The 14,614-nt window shown below is 29.8% G+C and overlaps 1 protein-coding gene across 1 annotated transcript in view; it reads right to left on the bottom strand.

The window, feature by feature from the left end:
• LOC142338488 (ankyrin repeat domain-containing protein 63-like) overlaps positions 1-13,275 on the bottom strand; it is a 112,036-nt gene extending 98,761 nt beyond the window's left edge. The window contains exon 1 of the mRNA XM_075388264.1: positions 12,873-13,275. Coding sequence (XP_075244379.1) covers positions 12,873-12,915 — 43 coding nt within the window. The 5' untranslated portion in view covers positions 12,916-13,275. The remainder of the gene's footprint in view (positions 1-12,872) is intronic.
• Between the last annotated feature and the right edge of the window lie 1,339 nt (positions 13,276-14,614).

Consider the following 14,614-nt stretch of genomic DNA (forward strand, 5'->3'; position numbering starts at 1 on the left):
AATGATGACAAACAACTTAATCCTATATGAATTACAAGAGATACATAAAGCTTTAACTGAAGTTAAAGAAGGACATACAATCATCTTCAGAATGATTAAGTCAACAGAAAGATTTAATTTTAGGGAGCCAAAACTTAATGCAACAAGATTGGGTTTATTTAGATTATCGGTTTATAAATAGTTGATTAATATAAATAAAGGTATTAATCAATTCTTATATGATAGTGTGGTTTCAGATGATCCTAGTTCTAGTTCTAGTTCTAGTTCTAATTCTAATACTAATCCTAACAATAGTTCTGGTTCTAGTCCTAAAAAAATATTAAAGCTACTCCTAATCCTTCTAACATTACTTCTATTCCTGATTTTAATAATGGGATTCAAATATTATATTTAACCTTTATACCAGGTGCATATTAATTATCTGAAATAGTAGACATAACAAAAGAAGAAACTGAAGGTAATGATACAATAAATATTAAAGCTACTCCTAATCCTTCTAACTTTACTTCTATTCCTTATTTCAATAATGGGATTCAAATATTATATTTAACCTTTATACCAGGTGCATATTAATTATGTGAAATAGTAGACATAACAAAAGAAGAAACTGAAGGTAATGATGCAATAGAACCAGATAAGAATACAATGATAAGTAGAATGGAAATAAAAGAAGGTGCACTCAGCTTTGATATAGAGAACTCAATAGCTCCATTACTAGCATTTAGAAAAATATTATATAAATCAGGTAAAAATGCATTTCACAAAAATTAATGATAATATGGGTTGTAACACTATTAACATCCCTTGTACTGTTATATCAGGAGTTAAAGAGAACGGCAACGAAACAGATATACTACATACTTTTAATCTAACAGAACCACCAGGATACCTGATGAATATTATATCAAATAATCTGCTATATCAAAAAAATTTCAAGTAAAGAATAGAATATATGGATTTCCGTATATGAGTTGAGCAAGGAAGACCAATTCACTTAGCGATGATGTTTTAAGTTTCACTTTACACTTAGTTCAATATTGAATTATAGTTATAGTTATAGTTATAGTTATAGTTATAGTTATAGTTATAGTTATAGTTATAGTTATAGTTATAGTTATAGTTATAGTTATAGTTATAGTTATAGTTATAGTTATAGTTATAGTTATAGTTATAGTTATAGTTATAGTTATAGTTATAGTTATAGTTATAGTTATAGTTATAGTTATAGTTATAGTTATAGTTATAGTTATAGTTATAGTTATAGTTATAGTTATAGTTATAGTTATAGTTATAGTTATAGTTATAGTTATAGTTATAGTTATAGTTATAGTTATTGTTATAGTTATACATGAGATCACCAGTAAGACCAATGTGGTACAATTTATCAAAGTAGATTTCACCTATAAAGAAATATTTTATTCAGAATGTCTTACTACATTCACAAGGCCCCGACATTATACATGTAATGTTCTCTGGAAAAACAGCACTAACATTAATATCATTATCTTCGAACCATGATTCCAGGTTTTTATTAATATCATTATTAATAAATTTATAATAATCATTATTATAAAATTATATTAGAACTATTGCTATTGTTATTGCTGTGTCTATATCTAATGCAGTTGCTATTGCTTTTGTTGGGGGGCCTCGCCATGCTTCGCCATTGCTTTTGCTATTGCTGTTGCTATAGATATTGTCTTTGTAATAGATATTGCCATTACTGTTGCTATTACTATGTCTAATGCTTAAGATTTTGGTCTTTGCTACTGCTAATGCTATAGATAATGTCTTACTATAGATATTTTCTTTATTTTTGTTAATGTCATCGTTAATGCTATTGCTATTATTATTAATATTTCTATATCTATAAATATTACTATAAACATTATCATTGCTATTGCTATAGCTGTTGCTATCTTTATTGCTCTGGGACTTCATCCATATTTCACCAAAACCTAAATCTAGACAATAGCATTTATCATATATAGTAGGATTCTAATATTGGTTAAATAGAACATTAAGGGCTCTAGTTATCCTATACCCATGATCAATCAGATACATCACATATGAAAAAAAAGCACCACAATAAGATTCATCATTTTCTTGCATTCTTTCATTAGAGCCTAGATTAGTATATTTCTGTAAAAATTTTAGTGGTGTCTCTACTCCAAAGCTAACTAAAAAAAGCTTCTAGTGGTCTCTTTTATCACTAAAACCCAATGAGCATCAACAGTTGGGCGTAAGTTAATAATAATAATATACTCTATTGCTATTGCTTTTGTTGGGGGGCCTCGCCATGCTTCGCCATTGCTTTTGCTATTGCTGTTGCTATAGATATTGTCTTTGTAATAGATATTGCCATTACTGTTGCTATTACTATGTCTAATGCTTAAGATTTTGGTCTTTGCTACTGCTAATGCTATAGATAATGTCTTACTATAGATATTTTCTTTATTTTTGTTAATGTCATCGTCAATGCTATTGCTATTATTATTAATATTTCTATATCTATAAATATTACTATTAACATTATCATTGCTATTGCTATAGCTGTTGCTATCTTTATTGCTCTGGGACTTCATCCATATTTCACCAAAACCTAAATCTAGACAATAGCATTTATCATATATAGTAGGATTCTAATATTGGTTAAATAGAACATTAAGGGCTCTAGTTATCCTATACCCATGATCAATCAGATACATCACATATGAAAAAAAAAGCACCACAATAAGATTCATCATTTTCTTGCATTCTTTCATTAGAGCCTAGATTAGTATATTTCTGTAAAAATTTTAGTGGTGTCTCTACTCCAAAGCTAACTAAAAAAAGCTTCTAGTGGTCTCTTTTATCACTAAAACCCAATGAGCATCAACAGTTGGGCGTAAGTTAATAATAATAATATACTCTGCATCTCTAACTGTTTTCGTGTCTAGTCTCACATTACTATTTCAATTGGAACTAAACTAATATCTTTGCCAATATATCATGTCTTCAATACTGTTCATTGCTTTATTCTCAAGGTCGTATTTATTATTATGTTCTTTAAAAGTTAGTTTAATAACTTTAAATGACATATTGTTTCAGACATTAAAAAATGAAAGAGGCAGTCTTATATTTGGTTTATAATTATGGCCGCAGTTTGCTATATTTTGTATGATTCGATACCGAATAAATATGAGAAGCTTGAAGAAAAAACTGGTGCATTTGCAGAAAAAAATTAGCGAAATTTGAAAATCAAAAATGAAATTCCTTTATCTATGGCTTTTACAAAAGAAAGATTTAAATTTAGTAAGCCAATACCTAATGCGACGAGAATGGCCTTAATTAGATTGCAAGTTTATAACTCGGTGTTTAATGTATATGAAAGTATTAATCAATTTTATATGATAGTGTGGTTTTAGATGGACCTAGATCTAGTTGTATTCTAGTTCTAGTTCTCATATTTATCCTATCAATAGTTCTGGTTCTAGTCCTAATATTAATACTAAAGCTATTCCTAATCCTTCTAACAATATTTCTGTTCCCATTTATAATAATGGGACTCCAATATTATATTCAACTATTATACCAGGTGCATATGAACTATCTGAAATAATAGAATTGATAAAAGAAGAAATTGAAGGTAATGTTATAATAGAATGAGATAAGAATAAAATGAAATGTAGAAAGTAAATAAAACAAGGTGCACTGAGCTTTGGTGTAAAGAACTCAATAGCCCCATTACTTGTATTTAAAAAAGTATTATAAAGAGCAAGTAAATATACATCTAAAAAAATTATTGATATTATGAGTTGTATCACTTTTAAAATGCCTTGTACTGTTATATCAGGAGTTAAAGATAACGGCAATGAAACAGATTTACTATATAATTTAATCTAATAAAACCACCTGGATACTTGATAAATTTTATACCAACTAATCTGCTATATCAAAGTATTACAAAGCAAAGAATAGAATAAATAGAGTTTCGTGTATGTATGAGTTGAGCGAGGAAGACCATTTGACTTTAATATTGATGTATTAAGTTTTGCATTACACTTAGTTTAATAATCAGTTATTGTTATAGTTATAGTCATAGTTTTAGTTATAGTTATAGTTATAGATAAAGTTATAGTTACATTCAATACCATAGCTATAGCTAATACTATAGCTATAGCAATTACTATAACCATAGCCAATACTATAAATATAGCTAATACTATAACTATAACTTTATCCAATACTATAACTATCACTGTATGTAATTCTATAATAACAAAGGCCTTTGTCTTAATTTTAATTAAACTATAAAACTCTCCTATACCAATTAGTTCTTAACGTACCATTAGTATTTTTTATTCTAGATTCATCGATGACGATGTAACTGTAAGCTCTCTCCGTACCTTATTACACTTTATACCAAAATTTTTTAAGTAATTTCATATTTGTTGAAAATTGTTGATGTATTGATTGAAATACATTACATTTTTGTTCAAATAAAATAAATATATTGCAGTTTTCTCCTACATTTTTTCTCTCTAATGAAAATTGATTTTGATTTAGGTAAACCATATCTTATTTATTACGTCTAATTCTACAAAAATACACATTGGTAACTGGTTCTTTAGCTTTCACATCATCAAATATCATGAGTTTCTATAAATGTTTGGGCAAACAACAAGGCGACGGCAAATCTTTTGAATCTTTAATAAACTCAACATCTGCTTTATCATTCATACTCTCTACACCTTCATATTGATAATCAATAGGACCAATGAAAAACGATTAATCATAGTATTTATCACATGAAATTAGATTTTTTAATAAGCATTTATTACCACACTCAAGAGGTCTCGATAATATAATTTAAAGTTCACTGGAAACACAGCACTAACAACTATTTCATTATCTTGATACCATGATTCTAGATCTTTATTAATATCAATATTAATAATTTCATCATCATCACTACTACTACTATTGCTATTGCAATTGCTATTTCTATGTCTATGTCTAATGCTGTTGCTATTGCTATTTTTATGGGGCCTCGCCCATTCTTCGCCGTTGCTACTGCTATTGATGTTGCTCTAGATTTTGCCTTTGCTATAGATTTTGTCATTTCTGTTGCTATTACTATGTCTATTGCTATAGATTTTGGTCTTTGCTATTGCTAATGCTATAGATATTGTCTTTATTTTAGATATTTTCTTTTTTATTGTTATTTTCATTGTCAATGCTATTGCTATTGTTATTATTATTGCTATATCTATGATTATGACTATAATTATTATCATTGCTATTGCTATAGCTATTGCTATCTCTATTGCTATGGGACTTCATCCATGTTTCAGCAAATCTACAATCTAAACAGTAGAATTTTTCATATATAGTAGGATTCTTATACAAAATATCCTACTATACATCAACAATAGCATTTATCATATATAGTAGGATTTTGGTATCTTTAATAAATTCAACATCTGCTTTATCATTCATACTCTCTACACCTTCATGTTGATCATCAGTAGGACCAATGATAAACAACTTATCAAAGTATTTATTACATGAAATTAGATTTTTTAATGAGCATTTCTTACCACACTCAAGGGATCCTGATATTATAATCTAAAGTTCTCTGGAAACACAACACTAACAACTATTTCATTATCTTATAACCATGATTCTAGATCTTCATTAATATCAATATTAATAATTTCATCATCGTCATTCTTACTACTACTATTGCTATTTCTATTGCAATTGCTATTGCTATGTCTAATGATGTTGCTATTGCTATTGTTATGGGGCCTCGCCCATTCTTCGCCGTTGCTATTGCTATTGATGTTGCTCTAGATTTTGCCTTTGCTATAGATTTTGTCATTTCTGTTGCTATTACTATGTCTATTGCTATAGATTATGGTCTTTGCTATTGCTAATGCTATAGATTTTGTCTTTATTTTCTTTATTATTTTCTTTATTTTCTTTATTATTGTTATTTTCATTGTCAATGCTATTGCTATTGTTATTATTATTGCTATATCTATGATTATGACTATAAACATTTTCATTGCTATTGCCATAGCTATTGCTATCTCTAGTGCTATGGGACTTCATCCATGTTTCAGCAAATCTACAATCTAAACAGTAGAATTTTTCATATATAGTATTAACATCCCTTGTACTGTTATATCAGGAGTTAAAGAGAACGGCAACGAAACAGATATACTACATACTTTTAATCTAATAGAACCACCTGGATACCTGATGAATATTATATCAAATAATCTGCTATATCAAAAAAATTTGAAGTAAAGAATAGAATATATGGATTTCCGTATATGAGTTGAGCAAGGAAGACCAATTGACTTAGCGATGATGTTTTAAGTTTCACTTTACACTTAGTTCAATATTCAATTATAGTTATAGTTATAGTTATAGTTATAGTTATAGTTATAGTTATAGTTATAGTTATAGTTATAGTTATAGTTATAGTTATAGTTATAGTTATAGTTATAGTTATAGTTATAGTTATAGTTATAGTTATAGTTATAGTTATAGTTATAGTTATAGTTATAGTTATAGTTATAGCTATAGTTATAGTTATAGTTATAGTTTTAGTCATAGTTATAGTTATAGTTATAGTTATAGTTATAGTTATAGTTATAGTTATAGTTATAGTTATAGTTATAGTTATAGTTATAGTTATAGTTATAGTTATAGTTATAGTTATAGTTATAGTTATAGTTATAGTTATTGTTATAGTTATACATGAGATCACCAGTAGGACCAATGTGGTACAATTTATCAAAGTAGATTTCACCTATAAAAAATTTTTTATTCAGAATGTCTTACCACATTCACTAGGCCCCGATATTATACAGGTAATGTTCTCTGGAAAACAGCACTAACATTAATATCATTATCTTCGGACCATGATTCCAGGTTTTTATTATTATCATTATTAATAATTTTATAATAATCACTATTATAAAATTATTTTAGAACTATTGCTATTGTTATTGCTGTGTCTATATCTAATGCAGTTGCTATTGCTTTTGTTGTGGGGCCTCGCTCCTTCATCACCATTGCTATTGCTATTGATCTTGCTCTAGATTTTGTCTTTGCTATAGATTTTGTATTTTGTGTTGCTATTCTATGTCTATTTCTATAGATTTTGCTCTTTGCTATTGCTAATGCTATCTATATTGTCTTTACTTTAGAAATTTTCTTTATTATTGTTACTGTCATTGTCAATGCTATTGCTATTGTTTTATTTATTGCTATATCTATGACTATTACTATAAACATTATCATTGCTATTGCTATAGCTATTGCTATCTCTATTGCTATGGGACTTCATCCATGTTTCAGCAAAACTACAATCTAAAAAATAGCATTTATCATATATAGTAGGATTCTTATATTGGTTTAATAGAACATTAGTGCTCTACTAATCCTATACCCATGATCAATCAGATACATCACATATAAAAAAGAGCACCACAATAAGATTCATCATTTTCTTGTATTCTTTCATTAGAGCCTAGATTAGTATATTTCTGTAAAAAATTTTAGTGGTGTCTCTACTCCAAATCTAACTAAAAAAAGGTTTTAGTGGTCTCTTTTTATGACTAAAAACCAATGAGTATCAGCAGTTGGGCGTAAGTTAATAATAATATTATACTCTGCATCTCTTATTGTTTTGGGTGTTCGGTCTCGCGTTACTATTTCAATTGGAATTAGGCTAATATCTTTCTTGCCAAAATCCTCAATTTCATTATTGTTCATTGCTTTATTCTGAATGTCGCAATTATTAATAAATTCTTTAAAATTAGGATAATCATTTTAAATGGTATTTAATTTCAGATATTAAAAAAACTGAAAGAGGAAGTCTTTTATTTGGCTTATAATTATAGCCGCAGTTCGCTATGTATCACATGACTCGATACCAAGTAAATATGAAAATCTTGAAGAAGGATTTGGTGGATTTGCAGAAACAAAATTAAGAAATTCGAAAATGAAAGGTCTCGATAATAAACTATTGTTTATGGCTCAACTGGTAGTGGTAAGACCTATTTTGTTAGACAGTTTTGAAAGATATATGAAAAAGATGGTGAAAATAAGAAAAAATAGAAGTATATGAAGATAAAACCGATTGAATGAATCAAGAAACAGATGATCGGGCTTATACTGTGTGTGATATAGAGGGGCGCATACGGGCGTATACTATGTATCGGGCGTATACTATGTTTGATATAGAGGAGTTCACAATAGCAAAATTAGACATCTTCAAAAATAGTGTGATAACTTTTTAATACACAGAAGGTAGTCATCATGATACTCAAATGATAGTAATGTGTCGCCAACCAGCCCAAATAGACAACTTGTCAAGGAAAAATACTGGCACTATTTATATAACAAATGATAGTTCTTATGCAATGTTTTGAAATTTTAAAGAGACATTTAGCATAAAACGCAATTTTATTGAAAAAAATGATAATTTGAGTAATCAGTATTTTAATTCTCATGTAGTAAGAGGGTAATTATGGTGTGATTAAAGTTAAAACTCGTGACAATTCTTTTATTATTATTGTTGATAAAAATATAACTGTGGTATATGAGTCAAAGGTTGGTTCGCTAAATAAATTTATTAAAATAAACCTACAGTTTGAGATAATTAACAGAAAAAATAGATAGAAATATTTCATATATGAGACTAGTGGCGATAAAACCTGTTGATAGAAACATTTTTTGCAGGGATAATTTTAAGTTCTATTTCAAAAAACTTCTTGTGTCTAGAGGAATTAAAGTACAAGATGATGTTTTAACAAAAGAACAAATTAATGCGAAATGTATGAGGTGGGGTTCATATAATTTTGGAAAAATTAGCTCAGCGGTTGTGATGTAAAGTTATAAGATTCCTGGTAACTAAAAGAGAACAGTTGGTTTTATGGTTGGTGTTGTGAGTAAAATATGAAATAGAAATTATACAATTTTTAATGGCAGATCATATGGTTATGGCGATCCGCAAAGCGACAATGAGGAAAGAATAAAATTGAAACGTATAGTAGGCGCTAGTTGTGATTATGATAACCCAAGAGAGCACAAGGGCAATGGAGAGGCCTCTGGCCCTGGCTACCGCCCTTGGTTCCCCAACTGCCTCTAAGATGGTGAAACATAGACAAAGTCCCATAAATAAGGTAAAAAAAACTATATGAAGAGTCTTTAAATAAAAAGACAAAAAGTTAAAACAAAAAAGGAAAGCATACTATAAAAAGAGAATAAGTGGATAGTATATAATATTTTAGTTTTGGTCATCTTAACTATATTTTGGACAATGTGGCAGAGGGAAGAGAAAAACTTATGTGGCAGAGGGCAGAGGCAAGGCTAGTGCTAGTGCTAAGTCCGGGTCTAGTACTTGGTCTAGTGCTGGGTCTATTGCTAAGTCTAGTGCCAGGACTAGTGTTAAGACTATTGAAGAGAAGAGTGCAAAGAGTAGTGCTAAGAGTTGTGCTAGGGTGGACACCGTTACTGGTGCTCAGAATAGTGAAGAGACTATAGCTAAGATTGATGATATGCGAAGCAAGTTCCCTGATGATGATGAATATATCTATATTATTGATGGGGTGTAAAAACATGTATTCATTGTAACACTACTAAGACTTTGGTAGTTTTTGATAAAAAAAAGAAATCACATCTAAGCAATGTCTGGCAAAACTTATGTTAAAAAATGCATAATGCAAGCTATAATTCTGAGCAAAAGTGCATAATGCTAGCTATAACTCTGAGCAATGTAATAAAGCTTTATTAAACTAAGGGAAAATGATATTATTATTAATCAATTTTTAGCAGTAGTTAGAATTTTATTGGAAGACGACTAGTAAGTAAGCTTTCTTTGTAAACTATCTTAATGGAGTTTTTTAAATTAAACTGTTTTACTAAGTATGCTGTTTTACTCAATAGGAGAGTTATCAAAATTAGAGGGGGTAATTTCACCATTAACGAGTGTTATCACTATTGGAGGGTTTGTGATAACTGAAAACGAAGGAAATGAAATGAAATAAATTAAATTTCCTTTAGCGGGGTGATATCAAACTTAAAGCAACAAATAATTCACAATAACTCAAATTATGAAAATTGTAGTTCTGTCACACATCTAGATTGCAACTGACTATTTTTGAAACGCTCTGCTATGAACATTGTTAGAAACTTTTTTCTTTACGATTAGTAGTCTGTTGAGACTGGAATCTGCGAAGCGGTTTCACTGTTCCTCGGATAGCTTTTGCATGCTTGGGAAAAGTTGATATAGCTCTAAATAGTTGAATGGTAGCATGGCCCAAGACCTATACGAATATCCTTTATCATTCAGCAGTTGTTTCCAAGGATTGTCCGTAATTTTGTGAGGATGAGCTTGTTTCACTATTCCCCATATGTATCCTCTGTCACACATTGTTAGCAGATATAATCGATTGAGTTTTCCCTCCATATTGTTGACTGCGGTTAGATAGGACCCAAATTCACCAAGACTGAAAGCGTTTCTCACTTTATCGCAAAATGATAAATATTCTGGCACGTTTACTTCAAACCTGTCCAGTGTTTCCTGATGCTCGTAATGTACTAAATACTTCCTAAATTTGCTAAGGAATAGCTGGAAGAGTTCTGCATTTGTTCGTTTTCCATTTTCAATTTCGTGTTCAGCAGTTTTGTCAGGTTTGCTTTTGTTATCTTTAGAAATTGTAATCAATTGAGTTATTGAATTAGTCAACCCTTTTAAATCATCTGTAGATAAAGATGCATTTGATAAAGCTCCAGTAATTAAAGTTCTTCAGATGAATAAAACTGTTCAAAGTTATTTGCTTATTTTTTTCTTTGTAAAGTGAGACTCATGGTGAATAACCCAAAAGTGTCAGATTGAAAAAAAGTCCACTTGGAGATAATTATTCGAGAACATTTTTTTTTAGATTATTCGGGCATAAAAATTTGATAACTTAAAATTATTTATGTTTTCCCAGGTGATTATATGCTATCTCTTCTTGTACTCACATTCTGCTGTAATCTTAGACTTAAAACTCTTAAGAGGTCTGTGCTGGATGCAGTTTTTAATATCTCCTAATGAGTTATTAGTTGCCTCATCTAAATCGTCAGTGAAATTTTCATACTTATCTCTAATATAAAATTCTCTCATGTTCTGAGTAGAGTTTATACATTAGTCTTCTGTTCATAGTTTTCTAAATACAATCTATTATTTCTATATGAGTGAGTAGTTAGCGCTACTTTACTTTTAAATGTTTCATTACAATCTTTACGTTCATACTTATTTCTAGTATAGATATTATCTTCAGTTTTAGTTTTAGTTTTAGCTTTAGTTATAGAATTATCATTAGTATTAGTATTATCTTTAGTAAAAGGGTTAGCTTTAGTTATAGTTTTATCTATAGTAATAATATTTTCTTTTGTAATAGTTTTAGATTATCGATTGTTTTGTCTTAAGTAATAGTATTAGTTTTATCTTTGGTATTATCTTCATCTTTAACCTCAAAGCCAATTTCTTCATTATACTCCTCTCGCAGTCTTTTTAAATGTTAATCACTTGAATTTTGTTTGATGAATTTTTTTCGTGTCTCAAAGTTTAAATGTCAGATAAGGCAGGGGTTAACACCCGTGATATTATTGTTGGTTGAATGATACATCTTGTATTTTATTAGAGAAAAAACATGATTTTTGGAAATTGAGAAAATGAAATGCAAAAGATGAAGAAAAAAAAAGTGGAAAGAGTGTTTTGATGATTGTAAAGAAAAAAATACTCTTGTTATAATGTAATGATGTTGTAAAAGTAAAATAATCTATTGAACATTTGTCAAAACTTTATGATAAACCAGATTTATATTTAACTTGTAGTATTTGCAAAGTTTATAAACATATTTTATACTTTAGGTTCAGATCAGCAAAATAAACATTATGTATTTATCTCCATAGATATAGATTTGTTCATACTAGAAACCATTTCAAAGGACATGTGTACAAGTATTATATTAAGTTATAAAATAAACACAACTTTTCTAGAGTTAAGCTGGTATTTTTTTAATTTATTTCTGCAAGTTGGTTTTACGTGCTTTTTAAACGGTCTCACTAGTTAAACTAGTATCTGGGGACATCGACTGGAGAGAATGTGAGTGGTGGATAAAAGGGAGGTACCAATCGAGCACGAATACGCGTTAGCGTTGAGTGGTTGTTTGGTAACCCCTTTTATTCACTACTCTTAAAAACATTTTAGTTATGATAAAACCAAAGTGAGATTCGTAGGGCTACCAAATATGTGTTCCAAAATCCAAGGTTCGTCTTCTGTGTCCTTCGAAAACAATACGCCGATAAAAATTGAATTGCAAATGGTAAAAAATTGTTTGAAACTTTTCGAATAATTTTGGAGAAACCTATGCTCCCCTCTCATGCTACACTACTCCTCTTGCTAATTTATATCATCCCCATGCCCCTCACGTAATCATTTTATTTGCAATTTTAATAAATTTTTGTTGTGACTTTTGTTTTTAATTCTATTTTTTTTTTCGTTGAGTTTTCTGATTTAGCTGAATTGAGCTAATGTTCCACGACTCTATATTTATACATAAGTTCGGAACTTTAAATATCTTTTATTGAGAGATGAATGATCAATCACTGTTTTGTTCTCCCGCTTTTTCCAATTCAAAATCAAGGCGTTCAAAAAATTTGTTGTGGTATCTGTTTTTTGTCAACAGGAGAACTGTAACCTCCACAAGAGAACTGTAAATGCAAAAAATTGCTCAGAAGAGGCTTTTGACTGAGGCGCTTTCTGTGTCCTGTTAAAAGATGTTTTATATATAGAAAAGTATGATAAAATTCTACCTACGTACCAAGGTCAGGTCTCACGAACTGTTGCTGACTGTCGGTGGTCATCTAACACTCGTATACAATTGGAAAAGTAAACAATTTGTTTATAAAACAAAATGATTTTGGAGAGCGTACATTCTTGTTTACTTCTTCCTGTCAACTCTAATTTGCAATTCTTGAAAGACAAGGTTCAAATTCTGACTCAGAACATTGTATGCTTGTATGTCTTCCACTTTGAACTCTTGTTAACGAGTGATGATGAAAGGATTTTGAAAGGCAGCTACAAGATTACAAAATGAGGGTTTCTCAATATTCATTTACTTTGTAATTTTTGTGAATGAACCGAGAAAACAAAAATATAAAAACAATAAAGGGTAGTATAAGTAGCAGCGTTAGTGCTTGTTATGGGAAGCTTTTTTTCAGCTACTGTTAATTTTGTTTTCATTAGAGCACAGCGAAACGTTTTATTGTCCGTGTTGTTGTTTTCCCATTTAGCAAACAAACAAACAACCTGCAGCTTGTTGTTGGTTTCTGTTGCAAACCTGCTCTTAGGATATTGATGTTTGAAAATTACCTCGCGAGGTTTGTTTTTACAGGGAAACGACAGGAAAAGCGCAAAAACTGAAATATCAGCTCAAAATTAATGCTGTTTGCTCGATTATTACTCTTTGCACGGCTGAATAATTGAAAATTGCATTTACGGTCATAAAATTTTGAACAGCAAAAGACTCTTATATTCTGCGATATCGCCGTTGCAACGAGACATATGGTAAACCCATACAAATTATGACGCTTTCCAAGACAAGTAGAAACAGCTTAATGTCTCATATTGCCCTAAATTCGTCAAAAAATACACTCTAAAAAAGTTCAGGTAAATTTACCTGAAAAAACATCTGAATCTACCTGAATTTGTATTGTGTTTTAGTTTACTGCTAAATTTTTGTTGTTTCACTGCTGAATGCAAAAAAAGTTATTTTCAGGTAACCACACCTGAACTTGTTCAGGTGAAAATTTACCTGAAGTTCAGTTCAGGTGTATTCAGGTGCTTTTACACCTGAACTTCACCTGAACTTCTAGTTACCTGAACTTGGTTCTGGTAAATTTACCTGAACTTTTTTTAGTGTGTAATCGTTGGTCAAAAAGATTGACATTACGGAAATTTTTGAATCCCTATTGTCTTATTGTGAAAGGTGACATTAATACATTGATACAAATAGGGATAATTCATTCCACATAAATGACAATTATGCTTCCCAAAAATTACGCAGTTGAACTTGTTATATATTGAAGAAATAAAGCCGGCTCCTCTTCTGATAAGTTTCTATCAGAAACTAGCGCATCAGTTCTCAAATTTCTAAGGAGAACTCTTTTCCGGATGACAAAACTTTACATGCAGAAGTTACAAAAAAACTTACGAAGGACCAATCCTCATCAACTTTCATGAGGTTAATTCTAAAAGATTGTCATTCTGTGGCAGCGCAACTTAGATTTTCATGCCACCCGAAACAAAACGGTAAATTGGATAAAAATGATTGAATCTTTCTACGAGAAATTTTCATTAGAAGATCAATCTCTTCTGATACCCATGAAAACTCATTGGATTGTTTGGCATATTTACAAAAAAATACAACAATGAATGCATCTTTGTTTTGCTATAATCTCTGCTTTGTAAGTTTCGTTTAAGTCGAATGTTTAGCCTGCAGGAACTTACAAGTTGAACGATTATCTCGCAGGAACTTCAAGCAAGTTTTAAGAATAACTTGTA

This window comes from Convolutriloba macropyga, chromosome 4, assembly GCF_964194025.1.
Source record: "Convolutriloba macropyga chromosome 4, txConMacr16.3, whole genome shotgun sequence".
Classification (NCBI taxonomy): domain Eukaryota; kingdom Metazoa; phylum Xenacoelomorpha; order Acoela; family Convolutidae; genus Convolutriloba; species Convolutriloba macropyga.